Source organism: Coptis chinensis, chromosome 3 (genome assembly GCF_015680905.1).
Source record: "Coptis chinensis isolate HL-2020 chromosome 3, ASM1568090v1, whole genome shotgun sequence".
NCBI lineage: Eukaryota > Viridiplantae > Streptophyta > Magnoliopsida > Ranunculales > Ranunculaceae > Coptis > Coptis chinensis.
Window position 1 is genome coordinate 103,017,567 of NC_141458.1, and position 21,781 is coordinate 103,039,347.

Below are 21,781 nucleotides of genomic sequence, written 5' to 3' on the forward strand. Positions count from 1 at the left end.
TTGCAACTTGCAAGGTATCGTAAAGAACTGTTCTAGAACTCAAATAAGAATGTGGTGGTCTTTTTGTTTGTCGAGAATCAAAAAGATTGAAGTCGTCATGCCCAATCAAATGACCCGTCTATATTTTGTGTAAAATACTTTTTTCTTATAATTTTAACCAGGCGGACCTTTTGTAATATTTAAAGACAAGTATATCGGTCTTGTAGTGAAATAATTAAAAACATAGAAAGTTTATTTTGGATTTAGATTTTTGTTTAAAGTCTATCATTTCAAGGCAATGGATTACTAATAAGCAATTAATATTATATTGGTTTTCAGAGCTAATTATTTGGTTAAGAAGTGATGATATTTTATATAATTTAGGAATATATTTTTCCCCACCAAAATATGTATAGTGTGATCATACTAAAAATCTACAGTATGAGGTGCAACAAACAATATCCTATTCTCATCATCACACCCAACCAATTAAATCTTAGAGTGCAATAGAGATATCAATAAATCGTGAAAATATCAATCGCTCAACAAGTGATATATGTTCAATTTCCAGCCAATAAATTACTGATTAAACGCGATAACACAATGGTTCAAAAGTGTAAAACCATTATTATTATTACTATTGGGCTCAAATCATCTTTTCACGTGTCGATAGGTGTAGAGCATTACCTAAAGTGACAAGCTCTCCCTAGTATTCGTCTTCCTTTTCATATTGTATTTTATTGATATACCAAAATTTATAAAATAGTAGAGTACAAGCTCGCTACAAGCCTACAAGTTTCAAGTATTTTCTTTTCAATTTTCCACTTTTTCTTATGGAAGCTCCCACTCTTAATTTCATTTTGCTTTTGTGTTAAAAGAATCTTAAATAACATTCCTAAATCTAGATAATATTATGAGCGAAAAAAAATTACAAATTAAAGCTACAATTAATTCATTTAGATTTACTTTGAAATGCTTTAATAACATGGATGGAGCGAAACCATTAATCTAAGTTTAAAGGGGAGAAATTATACTATGTGATAGACTAAAAATAATTTGTCTTTCAAAAAACTTCTTGGAGTGAAGAAATCTACAGTTTCAAAACTTCTCGTATGGATACCCATATAAATGAAGACTCGTATATCTAAAACCAATTACAATCATAAGATGAAAAACAATTTTGTTTGCCAATGTATATTAGGGACACACAGTAAGCTAAGTATTTTTCTATCATTAGGTGCATTTAAGTGCGGGATTAATACTCATAAAAAAAATGAGTAAATAAAAAAAAATGAAAATTCTTGATAATATTATTGTTCAAATGTTCGTTACAAATGTCAGAACTTTTTGAGTCTTCAAAAATCATACATTCTTGTTCAAGCCTCTTCTTTTCTCTAAAGGTGGAGGGCCTGGGCACATGCAATGACATTTGTTGGACTTACATATGGGGCAGTTACAGATATCACCCTTCGCTATCATGCCTACACATTCATCAGTACTTGAACAAAAACTGCCCTCATCCGCTGCTGACGTGAATGGCAGATCTACAAACATTATGTGGGCAAACGTTAATAATATATAAACTAAAATTTAAATAAAAAACAGTTAAATTGTGACAAAACCAACTTCTCAGTCGTAGTTGTAAAAACCTTGACTTGAGTGCCGTAAATCGATGCCAGTCATTATATATAGAGGTGACTCTAATTGAACTCATGATTTCTATACAATTAGTCGGTGAACAACAATAGAATAATAAATTATTGTCTTAGTAATAATAGTTGAGAAACATGTGAAAACTTAGTGGAATAATATTAGTCCATTATATATTTCTAGAGAAACAATAATTGTTTCTACCATGATTTTATGGTGTTAAAGTAAATGAGCAAATTAAAAAAATAAAAATCAATATTACGTCACAAAGAAAGAGAGAGACCTGTTGTAACAAACAAAATAACTAATATGAAACCCAACTTAAGAGAAGCTCCCTCCATTTGTTTTTCTTGCAAATGATCAATTCTTAGCTTATTTTGTGTGTTTGAGTAACAATGTTTTATGCTTTATTTATAGGAGAAAAGTTATGAAAATTGTGTTGCATCATGTTCACTGAATTAGTAAAACTTTAATTTTCCAAAATTTTCTATTCATTGATAAGTTTTTTTTTACATGTGGGCAACATAAAAAGTTATACCTACTACAATTGTTCAGGAGATTGGATTATTTTGGTAACTAATTAAAAAAATTCTTAATTTGAATGATTGCAAGTTAGATTTTATAATATTTTGGTGGTATATATGGTTCATTCCTTTGGTAAGTAAGTTAAACAATTCTTAATTCAAAAGAAATGTGAATGATTGTAAGGTAGATGTTGTAAAATATTCACAAGGTAAAGCATTATTCTAATTCTATGACATAAATAAGAATGAGGTAGTCATGTAGGAAATGAAGTCCCAAAGGAGTTATTGATGGAGTCTGAGTGCGTAAAACTACTTTGGGGAAAAAAAACATGTATGTGAATAATAAAGATTTGGATAATTACCAATTTAGTGAACATGTTAGTTGCAACACAATTTTCCTCACTTTTTCTCCTATAAAATAATGCGCAAACCACTGCTACTCAAACACACCAAGAAGTCAAGAATCGATGTCTTACAAGAAAAACAGATAGAGAGGGATTCCTTTAAGTTGGGTTTCATATTAGTTATTTTGTTTGTTGCAACATGTCTCTCTCTTTCTCTTTGACGTACTATTACTAGCACAAAAAAAATGCCTTCATTTGTACTAATTATATTTTTTGCTCTTTAACTTAACAGTATGGTAGGAACAATTATTGTTTATCTAACAAATTAAATATGTAAGGGACGTATTCTATTCCATTAATTAATTAAGTTTCTACTCGTTTCTCAACTATTATTACTAAGATATATAATAATATTTTGTATTATTCGAATTGTTGACTTGTTGTCCACTAAGTAACTGCACAGAACGCGTAAGTTCAATTAGCAACACCTATATATGAAGTTTCTCCCTAGCATAAATTAAACTAATGTTTTCTATAGTGTTTGAGTTGGATGCCCCAATCATTTTTAGGCTGATTGATGCAACAACAAATAAAAATTTGAAAAAAAAATTAAAAGAAAATAAGATACAATAGTAAGTGGAGAAACATGACGATGCTAACACTTTTGGTTTTTTGGCATTTCAATCCATTGAGTTCTCAAAACATTGCAGAAGGTCATGGATAGCAATGTAATGACTGCTGGCGGTAATGAATTTGTCTTTAGGAGGGTAGGCCGGGTTTGCACGCTATTCATAAAGGACTAGTTGCGAACTTGTAGCGCACTTGTCACCTCTCTCAGCATAACTTGTTTATATATCAGTATAATATTAATTACCAAAATATATATACATTTAGATTTGTTGAATTTAATTTTCCGACTTTGATTTTGAATGGGAAATCTAGTTTGGCTATATAGAAATCCTAAGTTCAATTGAAATAGTTGTCACAAAAAACAGCACTTATTAGAACCGATGGACAGCTCCATTGGCTCACTCGCCCACACACTTATAAGCATAATACAAAATATCAGGATATGAGTATTTATCGATATTCAATTTCTAGATATGTATCGTAGATATATTCCCCTCTTTGGGAATATTTGACATTGTTTCACATACAAATATCGTAGATATATCCAAAATATCATAGATATTGTAGATATTTATTGATATATCATGATACATTATTTATATTTATTTGAAATATAATGATAAATATTAAATAAAATTGTTATATACACAAAATATCACCAAATATTCTTAAATATCACAAATATCGTTTAAATATCACTGATATTTGCAATCGTATATATCTCTAAACATATCGTGATATTTATATATCTTTCTCTGAAATCTAAATAAATATCTCCAAATATCACAATATATCGAGATATTTTGTACTACGCTTATAAGTAGGTCGTAACTGACAAGCGAAAACTATATCAACACACATTTGCACTTTTCATTAATTTGTTATTCCATACAATTGAGGGTATGTTTTAGGCATTCTTGCAATTATCATCACATAGTACAGAGTAAAATCACACTTTTGGCAGCTCACAAACTAATGAAACTATGTAAGCACAAAGAATTTTGCCAAAAAAAAAATACGAAATTCTTGCAGCTGCCAGCGACATACAGCCATTTCAACTGCTGCAACTCTAAATGGGGCAAAAATAAAGAGCCGGCAGATTCAATAGCCTTGCAGCTCAGCCTGAGTTTGTACATCTGCTCTCACTTTGTCATTCAATCTGAAACGGACATGAACATGCATCAGGGTGAAGAACAGAAGATTCAAATGACTCAAGTATAGTGCTTTTGGCAAAAAATATTTAGAAGGCTCCATCACATAGTAAAATGACTGATGATTTCAGGAATAATATATATAATAAATTGCAAGGAAAAGAGAAATGCACACCACAAAATGCATGTCATGTAAAAGAACTTCTGGATATATTTGGAGAGAAGAGGTAGATGGGCTGGATAACCTATAAGGAAGAAATATTGTACATGCATAGACGTAAAAAAAATAATCATAATGAAAATATTCAATACTTCAGTATCGACATACAAACGAATGTGGAGATGGATGATGGTATACATAGTAGAACTGGAACAGACTGGACAAAATGGAGACATAAATAGGTTGTGTCCAAGCACCTCCACCAAAGGAAAAATTATACATGCGGGTAAAAAAAACAAACTAATCATAATGAAAATTTTCAATACATTATATCGATAATACAAAAGAAGGTGGAGGTAGGGGATGGTATACATAGTAGAACTGGAACAGACTGGACAAAATGGAGACACAAGCTAGTGCACTTTATGCAAAAAGAGACTTCCAAAGAGGAAAGGTAAGATAGACAGTGATATAACTAGTAGCATTAGAACAGAGTGGACAGAATGGAGACAAAAAAGTTGCATCTTATGTAACAAGAGACTTGCAAGCTAAAAGAGAAATTCAATAGGAATGTTATTAGAACAGCTTTGCTGTATGGAGTAAAGTGTTGGGCGTTCACAAGAACAACACATGCATGTAACAGAATCAAAAACATTTAAATGGATGAACGAAGTGAGTAGAAGAAACATAGTTAGAGAAGAAAGTGAGAGAAAAGATTAGAGTGGAGCCTTGTTGAAGATATCAGAAAGTACACTTTAGACGGTATAGACATGTACAAAGGACCTACTGCTGCACCCATAGAAAGAGGACAATCTTTGCATAGAAAGTAAAAGTCAAAGAGGAAGACTAAATTAAATGTGGTAGATTAGCGGAAAATTAAAAATTAAACATGGGACATAGTAATAAAAAATTTAAGAAATTTAAAGTTTACAGGTGAGATGGCATATTATAGAAAAAATTGAAAAAAGAGAATTCACTTAGTGTACACTATTCATAAGGGATTAAGGCAAGGACCATGATGATATGATGGTGATGGTATTTAACTTTTAAAATAATTACCATTAACATTGCGGTGCAAATCATTTTCCTTCTTTTCTGGAACATTTTCGTCCAAAAAGTGCTGAATTGTCCTCCAATAGCGGTCCCCACCAGCCAGCCAAGTGTCCATATGCATACCATTTGGGAAATCAACAAATATGCATCGCTTGTTCCGTGTTGCTGCTTTAGCATAAAGCAACTGCATGTGCATTGGAGGAACCATCTCATCTTGCAAACCCGAAAGAAATAGGATAGGCTGCCTGATCTGCAGAAAGGGTACATCATATGATATAGCAACTTGGAGAATCAGACGCCACTGAGAAAGAAGATGACTAGGGGAAGGTTGGAATAGGAAAAAAGTCCGATGATAATTCATTAGCTATCTCATAAAGTATAGGGAGGCTGAGTAGCCTCCATAAAAGCCCACTCACCTGACCAGCAATATCAATGGTATTCCAAGGAGAACGCACAAGACAGTTGAGAACCCTGGGACCTTTAGAGCCACTGCCTCCAATGAACCACTTCAGGAACGGAAGTAGAACTCCAGCCATGTCCAGGATAGATGTAAATGTATTCTCTAATATCAGAGCAGCAACCTGTAATTAAGGTCATTGCCATACAAATAATGTGTTTAGGAGATAGATCCAAGTAAACATTTCTATTCTCAATTGTCCAAATCTGTACTGAATTCAACAAAGGGAAACAACAGCAAAGAGTCGAAGGCAACACTTTGTTTGTCACTTCGATAAGAGATAAAAGTGCATATATTTGTTAAACACCAGAAGCAACAATCATAAGGAAGAAGCATGTTATTTCAGGAAAATAAAACACTGTTTAAGATCAAACAAGAACATCAGGCGAGCTGTCAAAATCAGATGCTTTGGTAATCCGATGGGGCAACAAAACAAACCTTATCAGGGTTATTTTTGGTGAGCACTGATCCAACGGCACCCCCAAGGGACCTTCCAAACACAATTATTCTACTTGTGTCAATGTCTGTTCTCTGTGTCAGATGATCTAATGCAGCCTGAACATAATAGAAGAACTAATAGTCAAACTACAAACTGCATCAAGAGATAATAGGTAGACTCGAACGACAAGAAGTCCAACTAGAGCAACAACAAACCTGAGCGTCCCTTATAATGCCTTCTTGAGAAGGGAAACCATCACTAGCTCCATATCTGTGTAGATAAAAAGTTTGGCTCTTAAGTATACAATAGAAATAATAATAAAAAATGCATTATAAACGATGATTGTGTGTAAACACAGTGATTGTCATATATGCAACAACATGCTAAAATATTGAAAGAAGAAACATCATGCAAGTAGGTGGATACCCTCTGTAAGAAAGCATAAAAACATTGCACTGTAATCTCTGCAACATTATGCGAACCATTTCAAGACGATGGGCAATATCTGCAGAGTAATTATCAAGGCCTCCAACACGATAACATTTTCAAGAACTACTTTCAGATATCAGATTGGTCACTGGCCAGCGTATATGTGTGTGTGTGAGTGTGCAGTCTGTTGATTAAAAGTCTTCCTTTCATGTGGTTCAGGTTTTGGACAAAAGTAAATGATTCTCTTGGAGTTTTTTGTTATTATCCTTACATCCTAAACAATAAGGATAATGGGACCATAGGTTTATTGTTCAATTTTCCTACCGGTAGGTTGATTTTTGTGCAGTAGTTTGCATTTTTTTCTTTTTGATGTTAATTACCTAAATCCCTAGCTATGTTTTATATACTCAATACAAATTTCATATTTCTAATAAATAAATAAAATAAAATGGAAGGCCCTCCCCTAAAACTGTATCCAAACATTAACAACATTGAAACACTATCCACTTCCAAAAACAATGGACTATTAGGATACTGCCAGCATTTTCTTGGAAAAACAGAATAGTTGGACCTGCAATTAAAAGAACAAGCACTGTTATATTCTTGTCAAATGAAAGAAGATGTACAACACCGAAAGTTTTCGGAGTCATAAAAGGAAAATGATTGAGATGTCCTACAATTACACAGAATAATGAAAAATCAGCTATACAAACCGAAACAATCACGCTAAACAATCTACAGATATCTCGTCTCATTGATTCCAATATTTTGGTTCTTTGGAAGAAACTAAAATCATGGACATTTCAGTCCAGATAATCTGATAACATAAACATGCTAGACAGTGATGAAAGTTTACACACCCATGGAGTGAATTCTAATCTCAAAAAGCCAGAGCAAAATATATCAAAAAATTAATCTACCCGTCTATTTTAGTCAATTGCAATAATTGAATTAAACCCAAGAAAAAAAGAATGAAAATTAGAGAAAAGAGTACCTTTGCAATGAGGTAAGAGCTTAATAAACCAAGCATGAAGACGAATACCATCAGAAGAAGTCAACCAAACATCTTCATAAGTAAGACGAAGACGGTCAGGTGTAATTGGGTAAGATTTAGTGAGTCCAGGTAAGACTGGTACATAAACTAATTTTTCTTGAAATGCTACTAATAGAGCTACTCCTGCTACTACTATTCCTCCTACTCCATATAACAACACTCCCACGTATGACACCATTTTTTTCTTTTTCTTACAAGATTTCCATTCTTCTTGAATTCATCATGTGGGATTCTTTTTTTTTTTTTTATTTTACGGACTAGTCTCAACTAGATTTGTTTCAGAAATAGTTTTTATGTGGGTCCCGTGATTTGGACCAATTCATCTTTCCACTTTCGATCTGTTTTGATGAATCAGTTTTATTATATGTTTCGTGTTTGGTCTGTCTGTTCAACACACAGCTGTGTATGCGTTACTTGTTTCTTTGGAATTTATATATATATATATATTAATTTAAGGACGGGCTTGGGGTACATATGCACAATTGGGCTTGTAACCTCATCAACACTTCACCCACATTCTTGCTATTTCACTTACACAAGAATAATAATCAACACTAAAGCAATTAAAGCAAAAAATAAATCCACAAATTGTAATTGAGAACTTCATATCCACAATACAAAAAAGATGAGCAGTTACAGTTAGCACTTAGCAACATGCGTACAACATCAAAAGTAAAGTAACAAAGCCAAGGATGAATTGCCATTGGGCACACAACACACCCGGTCAGAACGATCCAAGAGACGATGCACCTAAAATAGGCGGTCATCAGTGAACACACACTAAACCGAGCTGCTGACAGATCCCCACTCAACGGATAACAGGAACACGATACTGGGAGCCATTTCCCATGATGGCCCCATCACTTAGCAGGGGTCCATTCGTGTGGGAAGGGTAGCTGGAGAACCTGAGATCTGACATCTGGAGTGTAACATAACCGTTGGAGACGCTAGTGGTTTCAGAGCAGGATGTATGGGAACCACCTGTATTACAAGTTTCAGACTGAAGAACTTCAGATTCCAATTTATGTCCCCTCAATTTCAGTAAAGCCCTTTCTGCGGCTTTCTGACCATTGCTGCAACTACGTTCAGATTGCTGTGATTTATTTGTGTTGAGAAAGCGTCCTCCAGATCCCCTCACCCTCTTCAAAGCATGAAGATGTCGAGACTCGTGAAGATACGGCTGCAATGTGAGTCTGGATGAATTTCGTTTCCAGACTGAACAAATATATTACAAAGTCAGTGCCAGTGAACATACTTACCTTTCGAGATTTTATAAGTTTATTTTGAGCCTCAAGCTTGGCACGGGATTCTCTGCGTCTGAGGATTCCGCGGTACTGTTTTGGGTTGACATAGATGGGTTCATCTTCTGCTGGATCAAGAGGCAGTGGAACTCGTGAAAGTGTCATTCCCAACATTGGCGGATGAATCTGGTCAAGTATCAATAAAATATACACCAGAAAGGACCATCAGGTGCACTAAAATACTAATGACATGCAAATGAGGAGAACGAGGTCTGTATATTGAGAAGCAAAATATACATTCGAGTACATAACAATTTGGATCAGTATAATGGATAAGCAAGGACAATGTATTATCTCAAATACATTTGTATAAGCAAACTATTGCCATTATAACAAGTTCACTAAGAACTATTCTAGAGCAACAAATATTACTTTGACCTAAAGATAGGCATTTCACCATAATTTAATAATTTATCAATATTTATCATGCCATATGTTGTGAATGTCACCAATACTGTACGTCACATTATTACTTTTGATAAGCCAATGTATTCAATATTCATTGGGAAGGGGAAAGTTTTACTTGAAACATCTCAATACAATTAGGACATGTATTTTATTTTTCTTTTCCACTTTTTAAGAAGATACATTGCAATATAACCAACATTGCCAACTAGTTCAGCTCTGATTCACAGTGCCTTGCAATTTATATCTGCTGAACAACTAAATCAACTGTGCAACAAATAGACCATATTGTCATAAAGTAAGTCCCAAAGTGGTGAATGGCATTCACTACTGAGTGGAGGGTTTGAAAGGATTCTCTTAGGCTCACGAGCTCATGGGAAATGATATATGAGAAAACACAAGTAGAAGATAACAAAATAAAAGAACTGGGATAGAAAAGATCCCATAGGAATTTAAATCACCCAAATATTCAGCACTACACAAATACACTTTTAAGGAAATAAAAATCCCTCCAAAATATATAAGAATTTCACCATCCAACCCAAACTAAAGGCTTCCGCTACTCTTAAATCCTGTTGAAACTAATATTCCAATAGGTGATAATATTTGAATGCATTTATGATAAACTATGTAATTTTTGGAACTTACAATTGCCTGAGGTGCACAGGGAGCCAACATGCCACCAAAGTAGGGATCGGGATAAGAATATGGAATTCGAGCCTGAAACCAGAATGATGAGAAGCATATTATATACATACACACTCTCAACCACATTCTGAAACAAACATCAACTTACAAGCGACTGGCTATAATCCGCTTGTGAAGTAGGGAGGATGAAATCTGGAGTGCCCAGTGATAAAACTGATTTCATGTGACCTTCTGCTCGCTTTCCAACAGTTTCACTGAAGCCTGAAAAAAAAGAATGTGTTAGCCTGTTGAGAATATCGCAGACCTTGTTACCACAGGAATCTCACATAACTAGTTCCCAATACCAAGTGAGCTAGCTGTTTACTTGACAAAAGAATATCGTGAATGGGGCCTACTTGCATAACAGAGACTAATGAAAGTTATCATTTGAAACGGTTTATTCAATTACTGCAAATAGGCCATTTCAAGAATACAAAGTAGATATTGGTTACCAAATTTGCAACTCAGACCTGGCTCCGACAGACTAATTCTACCAATGGAAACAGAAATAACACAACTGAAAAACAAGCAGGAATAAGGTACGACCCAACCTTACAATGAGATTTAGCAATCGGTTACTTAGCAAATAACACCCTAAAGACCGTAAAAGAAATGAATATATAGCTTGTGTGTGTGTGGTGCCAGCAAGAGAAAGAGACAGTGCACTAGAAAGTCGTGTCTGTGTTTGTGTGGTGGGCTGGGGGTTAATACACTAGTTAAGACTAATATCCTAGAAGAATTAATTTAATATCTTGTACCCTTTGGTATTGATGTGGTCTTTATAGAAATATGCAATATGGATGACTCTAATATGAACTTCACACATGTTTGTTTATGAATACAGTAATGGCCTTGAGAAGAGTATAAAAAACACCAACTACAGATAAGCACATGATGGAGACTTCATTTTTGCACCAGAACTGGCTAAGAGCATAGAATGGTGCTTTCTTTAGAAACCTCATAACTGAAAAATGAAAAAAACACTTTAAAAGCCTCAGAGTAACTCTACCGGATTGCCTATGAGGGTTACATCCCTCCATATGTGGCACTTCAAGGTGAGATTGACCAGTAGATTGAGTTGAAGATGAATCCTGATCTTGCTTGTGACTAGATTGCTTTCCCTTATAACAACAATGATGAGAATCTACGTTCAAACTTAGCGCGCTGGATAGAGAAGATTGTGGAACTTGAGATTCAGAAGAAGTCAACCAAGATTGGCAATTAACAAAGGCTGGAGACATCAAATGGAGAGAAGTTTGATAGGAATCTTTGTTGGATATATTTTGCATTCTTCAAACTCCTCTTGTTACAGTTTTTTAATTCAGATTCTGAAAGCTTAATGTCCTAAACAACGTCTCGGACGTCAATTTGGTTCACAAGCGCCTGCGAGTAAACATATATATTAATACGTTGAAGAGAGGGAGCACTATGAGTTCATTCAAACTTTACAAGGGAACAAACTTTTGAACTTCTCAAAATCAGAACACCAAATGAACTGAAGAAACAACATGACAAACTTCAAACAAGAAACATGCCAATATATTTCAAACAATATTATAGTTCAGGGAGTAAAAAACTGAAATAGAAAAAGAAACTCTTCAGAGCCCATGCTCAATTGCATTTCAATGACACAACTTAAGTTCTTAACTACATACATACATATGTTTTGGACCATTTCATTTTTCATGGAAATTAACTGCAATGACTTAATATGATAAACTTTAACGAAAAGGTGAGTTCGTGCACATTATATTTTCTACGTTTGGATAGTCACAAAACAACAATCCATTTAAATATTCCACAAGGTCCACCCAGTTCAAATTTTCATAAAAAACTAACTTTCACAAGATCTATGTGTCATTTTAATGGGCATGACCACCTCATTCTTATTTAAGTTCTAAAACAATGCCATAACACCACCTCATTAGTCACTAAAAAAGATTATAATAATTAAAGTTTTACCAGTTCAGTTAAAATGTTGCAATACAATATGCCTCACTTTTTCCCTATAAATAAAGTTCACACCATTGCTAATTAAACACACAAAAAGTAATAATGAACTATAGAGAAAAATGATTTACCATATGTCCATATACACATTTTTACAATATCTTCGGCCTTACAGTCATTCAAATTTCTACTAATTTAAAAATTGTCCAACTTAATTACCAAAGTAATAATGAATCAATTCCAAATAAACATTACAAAATGTAACTTGCAATCATTCAAAATTTTAATTAATTAAGAACTGTTTTAATTAGTTACCAAAATAAACCAATCTCTTGAGCAATTGTAGTGGGTACACCTTTTTTTGTTGCCACATGAATAAAAAAGATTTGGATAGTTAAAGTTTTACCAAGTCAGTGAACACATTGCCAAAAATAATTCCTCACTTTTTCTCTTATAAATAAAACTCAAAACATTGCCACTCAAACACACAAAATAAGTCAAGAATTAAGCTCTTGGAAGACAAGGATATGGAGAAGGCTTCCCTTAAGTTGGCTATCATACTAGTTATTTTGCTTGTTGCAGCAGGTCTCTCTCTCTCTCTCTCTCTCTCTCTCTCTTTGTGACATACTACTTAAATGGAAGCACTGTCTTCTTCCACTGACTTTTCTCATTGTTTCGCCTCAACACAATATATAATGGTAGAAACAATCATAGTTTCCCTAGACATACGGAAGAAATCGAAGAATACTAATTCATTAAACTTTCACGCGTTTTTCTATCATTATGCTAAGACATTTAATGTTCAATTTTTGGTAACCAAGTTAAGAGTATATAGGAAGTTAGGAGTTCTATTAGCGGGGACGTATGAAGCTAGTCTATTTTACATCAAAGCATATGAATTACTACTATATTCCGCTGATTAACTTTGATTAATAGAACGTATGAGTTCTATTTTTGAGAGCCTACTGCTAAAGTTATTAACTTTTTTTTCATTATGGTTGTAGGTCTGCCATCTGCGATGGCACAAGCGGAGGGTAGTTTTTGTATCAATACCTATGACTGTGTAGATATGGAAGCAAAGGGTACTCTCTGTAACTGCCCAATATGTCAGTCCAACAGATGTCACTGTATGTGCCCAGGCGCCCCACCTCCACCAGCAGATAAAAGAAAAGGCTTGAACAAGAGAATATGACTTTTGTAGAATCAAAAGTTCAATCATTGTTAAGGAACGTTTGATCAATGATAAATCAAAAGAGTTTAAATAATTCATTTTCTTTTTCTGTTCTATTTGTTCTTCTACTTAATCCCACAGTTAGATGCAATTAATGATCAAAATATTGATATTCGCCATAATATAGATATGTCAGTCACCAAGATAAATGGCAGTAATAACTCTTCCAAAAAATTGAAGGGATTAATCTTTAGCTGGGAATTCAAATGCATCAGTAAAATAGATGAAAGTCTTTCAGTACTGCATCTATATCACTAAACCATACTAATAAAGTACAAACAATCAACCAACAAAAATAAACAACACTATTCGGAAAGGGGCGATACGGAACCATGGATAAAGAGTTACACAGCATACTCCCCACCAGTAATGCCCTTCGCAACCTAAACCTTTCTACCCCTCTAAATTACAACTTGTACATATAAAAACACCGACAAAGGCATATTTAATAACCCTTAAAAGTTATTGGATCAAACAAAAATTCGGTGCCTTAATTGGCACAAATTGCAAACATATAGAAACGCAATCATTGAATTGCAGTATTGCACCAAGTTTCAACAAACAGAGGAATCAGGAACCACACAAAGTTACAGAAACAGAAGTATTGCACCAAGTTCCAACAAACAGAGGGGTGCCACAAAGCAAATTAAGGTAAAAAAAAACCCTGAAAATAAACTAAAGATACAAGAAATCTTACTCAAGAATCTCACTCAAATTAGTAAGAACTAGCTCAAACCCCAAGAATAACCAATTCAGTAAAACTACTTCATCAAACACAAAACAATAAGCAAAAACCAATTAACTATTTTCTGTAACATTGAATAGACCCAATCAAGCAAAGAACCATCAAAGCATTCTTTTTCCCAAAAAAAATTAACCCAAAGTGGAAAGTTTCCATTTTAGCAAAATGTGCAACTCTAGAACGCTAAATTGGGGAAAAAAACACCATGGTCTTACAAACATAGTTCTTAGTTCTTACCCTGACTGCCCGACAAATAGCAAAACCACATGATCCCAAAAACATACAGAAGAAGAACATATAAGATTGAAACACAATAAAAGAAAGAAACAGGAAACACTTAAAAGATACCCAAAACTTAGGAAACAAGAAAAGAGAGTGACAGGGTAATAATAAGTGTTATAAACAACGTGTCGGATGTCAACTTGGTTCACAAGTGCCTGCGAGTAAACATATATATTAATAGGTTGAAGAGAGGGAGCACTACGAGTTCATTCAAACTTTACAAGGGAACAAACTTTTGAACTTCTCAAAATCAGAAAACCAAATGAACTGAGGAAACAGCGTGACAAACATCGAACAAGAAACACACCAATATACTTCAAACAATATTATAGTTCAGGGAGTAAAAAACTGAAATAGAAAAAGAAACTCTACAGAGCCCATGCTCAATTGCATTTCAATGACACAACTTAAGTTCTTAACTACATACATACATAGGTTTTGGACCATTTCATTTTTCATGGCATTTAACTGCAATAACTTAATATGATAAACTTTAACGAAAAGGTGAGTTCGTGCACATTATATTTTCTACATTTGGATAGTCACAAAACAACAATCCATTTAAATATTCCACAAGGTCCACCCAGTTCAAATTTTCATAAAAAACTAACTTTCACAAGATCTATGTGTCATTTTAATGGGCATGACCACCTCATTCTTATTTAAGTTCTAAAACAATGCCATAACACCACCTCATTAGTCACTAAAAAAGATTATAATAATTAAAGTTTTACCAGTTCAGTTAAAACGTTGCAATACAATATGCCTCACTTTTTCTCCTATAAATAAAGTTCACACCATTGCTAATTAAACACACAAAAGTAATAATGAACTATAGAGAAAAATGATTTACCATATGTCCATATACACATTTTTACAATATCTTCGGCCTTACAGTCATTCAAATTTCTACTAATTTAAAAATTGTCCAACTTAATTACCAAAGTAATAATGAATCAATTCCAAATAAACATTACAAAATGTAACTTGCAATCATTCAAAATTTTAATTAATTAAGAACTGTTTTAATTAGTTACCAAAATAAACCAATCTCTTGAGCAATTGTAGTGGGTACACCTTTTTTTGTTGCCACATGAATAAAAAAGATTTGGATAGTTAAAGTTTTACCAAGTCAGTGAACACATTGCCAAAAATAATTCCTCACTTTTTCTCTTATAAATAAAACTCAAAACATTGCCACTCAAACACACAAAATAAGTCAAGAATTAAGCTCTTGGAAGACAAGGATATGGAGAAGGCTTCCCTTAAGTTGGCTATCATACTAGTTATTTTGCTTGTTGCAGCAGGTCTCTCTCTCTCTCTCTCTCTCTCTCTCTCTCTCTCTGTTTGTGACATACTACTTAAATGGAAGCACTGTCTTCTTCCACTGACTTTTCTCACTGTTTCGCCTCAACACAATATATAATGGTAGAAACAATCATAGTTTCCCTAGAAATACGGAAGAAATCAAAGAATACTAATTCATTAAACTTTCACGCGTTTTTCTATCATTATGCTAAGACATTTAATGTTCAATTTTTGGTAACCAAGTTAAGAGTATATAGGAAGTTAGGAGTTCTATTAGCGGGACGTATGAAGCTAGTCTATTTTACATCAAAGCATATGAATTACTACTATATTCTGCTGATTAACTTTGATTAATAGAAAGTATGAGTTCTATTTTTGAGAGCCTACTGCTAAAGTTATTAACTTTTTTTTCATTATGGTTGTAGGTCTGCCATCTCATGATGGCACAAGTGGAGGGTAGTTTTTGTGTGAATACCAATGATTGTGTAGGTATGGAAGCAAAGGGTACTCTCTGTAACTGCCCAATATGTAAGTCCCACAAATGTCACTGTATGTGCCCAGGCCCCCCACCTGGCTGGGGTCCTCCACCAGCAGATAAAAGAAAAGGCTTGAACAAGAGAATATGACTTTTGTAGAATCAAAAGTTCAATCATTGTTAAGGAACGTTTGATCAATGATAAATCAAAAGAGTTTAAATAATTCATTTTCCTTTTCTGTTCTATTTGTTCTTCTACTTAATCCCACAGTTAGATGCAATTAATGATCAAAATATTGATATTCGCCATAATATAGATATGTCAGCCACCAACGTAAATGGCAATAATAACTCTTCCAAAAAATTGAAGGGATTAATCTTTAGCTGGGAATTCAAATGCATCAGTAAATAAGATGAAAGTCTTTTAGTACTGCATTTATATCACTAAACCATACTAATAAAGTACAAACAATCAACCAACAGCAATAAACAACACTATTTGGAAAGGGGTGATACGGAACCATGGATAAAGAGTTACACAGAGCATGCTCCCCACCAGTAATGCCCCTCGCGACGCAAACCTTTCTACCCCTCTAAATTACAACTTGTACATATAAAAACACCGACAAAGGCATATTTAATAACCCTTAAAAGTTATTGGATCAAACAAAAATTCGGTGCCTTAATTGGCACAAATTGCAAACATATAGGAACGCAATCATCGAATTGCAGTATTGCACCAAGTTTCAACAAACAGAGGAATCAGGAACCACACAAAGTTACAGAAACAGAAGTATTGCACCAAGTTCCAACAAACAGAGGGGTGCCACAAAGCAAATTAAGGTAAAAAAAAACCCTGAAAACAAACTAAAGATACAAGAAATCTTACTCAAGAATCTCACTCAAATTAGTAAGAACTAGCTCAAACCCCAAGAATAACCAATTCAGTAAAACTATATCATCAACCACAAAACAATAACCAAAAACCAATTAACTATTTTCTGTAACATTGAATAGACCCAATCAAGCAAAGAAGCATCAAAGCATTCTTTTTCCCAAAAAAAAATTAACCCAAAGTGGAAAGTTTCCATTTTAGCAAAATGTGCAACTCTAGAACACTAAATTGGGGAAAAAATACCATGGTCTTACAAACATAGTTCTTAGTTCTTACCCTGACTGCCTTACAAATAGCAAAACCACATGATCCCAAAACATACAGAAGAAGAACATATAAGATTGAAACACAATAAAAGAAAGAAACAGGAAACACTTAAAAGATACCCAAACTTAGGAAACAAGAAAAGAGAGTGACAGGGTAATAATAAGTGTTATAAACAACGTGTCGGATGTCAACTTGGTTCACAAGTGCCTGAGTAAACATATATATTAATAGGTTGAAGAGAGGGAGCACTCTGAGTTCATTCAAACTTTACAAGGGAACAAACTTTTGAACTTCTCAAAATCAGAAAACCAAATGAACTGAGGAAACAGCGTGACAAACATCGAACAAGAAACACACCAATATACTTCAAACAATATTATAGTTCAGGGAGTAAAAAACTGAAATAGAAAAAGAAACTCTACAGAGCCCATGCTCAATTGCATTTCAATGACACAACTTAAGTTCTTAACTACATACATACATAGGTTTTGGACCATTTCATTTTTCATGGCATTTAACTGCAATAACTTAATATGATAAACTTTAACGAAAAAGGTGAGTTAAATTGCACATTATATTTTCTACGTTTGGATAGTCACAAAACAACAATCCATTTAAATATTCCACAAGGTCCACCCAGTTCAAATTTTCATAAAAAACTAACTTTCACAAGATCTATGTGTCATTTTAATGGGCATGACCACCTCATTCTTATTTAAGTTCTAAAACAATGCCATAACACCACCTCATTAGTCACTAAAAAAGATTATAATAATTAAAGTTTTACCAGTTCAGTTAAAACGTTGCAATACAATATGCCTCACTTTTTCTCCTATAAATAAAGTTCACACCATTGCTAATTAAACACACAAAAGTAATAATGAACTATAGAGAAAAATGATTTACCATATGTCCATATACACATTTTTACAATATCTTCGGCCTTACAGTCATTCAAATTTCTACTAATTTAAAAATTGTCCAACTTAATTACCAAAGTAATAATGAATCAATTCCAAATAAACATTACAAAATGTAACTTGCAATCATTCAAAATTTTAATTAATTAAGAACTGTTTTAATTAGTTACCAAAATAAACCAATCTCTTGAGCAATTGTAGTGGGTACACCCTTTTTTGTTGCCACATGAATAAAAAAGATTTGGATAGTTAAAGTTTTACCAAGTCAGTGAACACATTGCCAAAAATAATTCCTCACTTTTTCTCTTATAAATAAAACTCAAAACATTGCCACTCAAACACACAAAATAAGTCAAGAATTAAGCTCTTGGAAGACAAGGATATGGAGAAGGCTTCCCTTAAGTTGGCTATCATACTAGTTATTTTGCTTTTGCAGCAGGTCTCTCTCTCTCTCTCTCTCTCTCTCTCTCTCTCTCTCTTTTTGTGACATACTACTTAAATGGAAGCACTGTCTTCTTCCACTGACTTTTCTCACTGTTTAGCCTCAACACAATATATAATGGTAGAAACAATCATAGTTTCCCTAGAAATACGGAAGAAATCAAAGAATACTAATTCATTAAACTTTCACGCGTTTTTCTATCATTATGCTAAGACATTTAATGTTCAATTTTTGGTAACCAAGTTAAGAGTATATAGGAAGTTAGGAGTTCTATTAGCGGGACGTATGAAGCTAGTCTATTTTACATCAAAGCATATGAATTACTACTATATTCTGCTGATTAACTTTGATTAATAGAAAGTATGAGTTCTATTTTTGAGAGCCTACTGCTAAAGTTATTAACTTTTTTTTTCATTATGGTTGTAGGTCTGCCATCTGCGATGGCACAAGTGGAGGGTAGTTTTTGTGTGAATACCAATGATTGTGTAGGTATGGAAGCAAAGGGTACTCTCTGTAACTGCCCAATATGTAAGTCCCACAAATGTCACTGTATGTGCCCAGGCCCCCCACCTGGCTGGGGTCCTCCACCAGCAGATAAAAGAAAAGGCTTGAACAAGAGAATATGACTTTTGTAGAATCAAAAGTTCAATCATTGTTAAGGAACGTTTGATCAATGATAAATCAAAAGAGTTTAAATAATTCATTTTCCTTTTCTGTTCTATTTGTTCTTCTACTTAATCCCACAGTTAGATGCAATTAATGATCAAAATATTGATATTCGCCATAATATAGATATGTCAGCCACCAACGTAAATGGCAATAATAACTCTTCCAAAAAATTGAAGGGATTAATCTTTAGCTGGGAATTCAAATGCATCAGTAAATAAGATGAAAGTCTTTTAGTACTGCATTTATATCACTAAACCATACTAATAAAGTACAAACAATCAACCAACAGCAATAAACAACACTATTTGGAAAGGGGCGATACGGAACCATGGATAAAGAGTTACACAGAGCATGCTCCCCACCAGTAATGCCCCTCGCGACGCAAACCTTTCTACCCCTCTAAATTACAACTTGTACATATAAAAACACCGACAAAGGCATATTTAATAACCCTTAAAAGTTATTGGATCAAACAAAAATTCGGTGCCTTAATTGGCACAAATTGCAAACATATAGGAACGCAATCATCGAATTGCAGTATTGCACCAAGTTTCAACAAACAGAGGAATCAGGAACCACACAAAGTTACAGAAACAGAAGTATTGCACCAAGTTCCAACAAACAGAGGGGTGCCACAAAGCAAATTAAGGTAAAAAAACAAGAAATCTTACTCGAGAATCTCACTCAAATTAGTAAGAACTAGCTCAAACCCCAAGAATAACCAATTCAGTAAAACTACTTCATCAAACACAAAACAATAAGCAAAAACCAATTAACTATTTTCTGTAACATTGAATAGACCCAATCAAGCAAAGAAGCACCAAAGCATTCTTTTTCCCAAAAAAACTAACCCAAAGTGGAAAGTTTCCATTTTAGCAATATGGGCAACTCTAGAACACTAAATTGGGGGAAAAAATAGCATGGTCCTACAAACATAGTTCTTAGTTCTTACAAATAACAAAACCACATGATCCCAAAAACATACAGAAGAAGAACATATAAGATTGAAACACAATAAAAGACTTTAAAGATATACCCAAAACTTAGGAAACAAGAAAAGAGAGTGACAGGGTAATAATAAAATAAGAAACACAGAAGAGAAAGAGAAAGAAATGGGTACCTTATCTAGAGAAGAGAGGAGTTGTTACTGTTATTGTTATTGTTATTGTTATTGTTGCTGTTGTTGGAATGAATCTGAACATGTTTCCTTACACGAGTCAAAACTCAAAACCACCCACCATTCTTCTTGGCTTTGCTGCCAAAAGAATAAAAAAAAAAGATTAAACCTCGAAACTCCACAAACACAACAAGGCTATCAACGCCACCACTACCACCATTAACACTGCCACCTTTTCTCAGTTTACTTTTTATTTTTATTTTTTTTAATATATTAATTTTTTATTGGTAATAAATGTTTTAAGTTTGTTGCAAAAGAGTCCAGAAGTACTCCACTCTTCACTGACACGTAAGCATTCAGCCGCCCTCCTTTCTTCTTTTATTATTTTTTTTGCTATTTTTGTGTTTTTTCAACGAAGAAAAGTAGAAAAGTTTAAGGATAGTGATGACTTCATTAAATGGATGAGTTAAATAGGTATCTTCTATAAAGTTGTTTTACTATTTCGATACTGATGAAGTCATGCTTAAGTATTGAGTTTGACCTTAGTTTGCATTTATGACGTTTTCAAGTGTTAGATCTTCTCGTGTCCACTTTGGGAGGAGATGTAAAAGCAGGCCAGAAAATACATATATTTGATATATGTCGGAAATTGAGTGATCTCGGATCGATATTATGAGATATCCCAGCCATTTATTATGAGACTAGCATGTGTCTTGTGCTACGCATCAGTTCGCCAAGTTGTAAAGAACTAAAATGAAAATTATTAAAAAAAACTAAAGAGAAACAATTTTTTATGAATCTCACTAAGAAAAGAAACAATTTTCTAAAAATGGAGAAGATATACAATTCCTATACATAAAATTTAGCTTTTAAATTAAGAAGACTATCCTAAAATTATTGAAGAAGGAGGTGGTTCAATTTTAATAAAGATTAGGGAGCCAATTGTAATTAATAAATAGGAGAGATGTAATTTAAATAAACGTAGGGAGGTGGTTCTAAAATCTTAAAATTAAGATATTAGAAATACACTATTCGGTTGAGAAGTGTGGTTCCTACAAACCCGGCTATCATATAGTGTAGAGACTAGATTTTGGACCCGGGCATACGCTCGGGATCTATTAAATATTTTGTGTGCTGAAAAGGTTTTTACAAAATGTTTTACACAAATTTTCGAATCAGAATATATTTTTATTGAAAAGAAACCAAAAGAAATTAATGAG

The 21,781-nt window shown here is 33.6% G+C and overlaps 2 protein-coding genes across 3 annotated transcripts; both read right to left on the minus strand.

Moving 5' to 3' along the window:
* Positions 1-3,973: 3,973 nt before the first annotated feature.
* Positions 3,974-8,282, minus strand: WAV2 (alpha/beta-Hydrolases superfamily protein). Its single transcript, XM_086595322.1, has 8 exons — positions 7,811-8,282; positions 7,352-7,387; positions 6,814-6,892; positions 6,603-6,657; positions 6,387-6,503; positions 5,908-6,072; positions 5,498-5,741; positions 3,974-4,286 (listed from the first exon to the last, which is right to left on the minus strand). Exons 1-8 carry the CDS (start codon positions 8,046-8,048, stop codon positions 4,282-4,284), a joined length of 939 nt encoding a protein of 312 aa, XP_086451448.1. The 5' UTR covers positions 8,049-8,282; the 3' UTR covers positions 3,974-4,281.
* A 151-nt stretch (positions 8,283-8,433) lies between these two features.
* LOC147512344 (nuclear transcription factor Y subunit A-7-like) lies at positions 8,434-21,004 on the minus strand. Of its 2 annotated transcripts, XM_086595319.1 has the most exons (6): positions 20,565-21,004; positions 11,273-11,646; positions 10,373-10,485; positions 10,225-10,296; positions 9,130-9,297; positions 8,434-9,050 (listed from the first exon to the last, which is right to left on the minus strand). In XM_086595319.1, exons 2-6 carry the CDS (start codon positions 11,550-11,552, stop codon positions 8,679-8,681), a joined length of 1,005 nt encoding a protein of 334 aa, XP_086451445.1. In that variant the 5' UTR covers positions 11,553-11,646; positions 20,565-21,004; the 3' UTR covers positions 8,434-8,678. The 2 variants fall into 2 exon arrangements, with proteins under 2 accessions (XP_086451445.1, XP_086451447.1); XM_086595321.1 differs by lacking the exon at positions 11,273-11,646 and having other exon boundaries at positions 20,565-20,911.
* Positions 21,005-21,781: the final 777 nt, after the last annotated feature.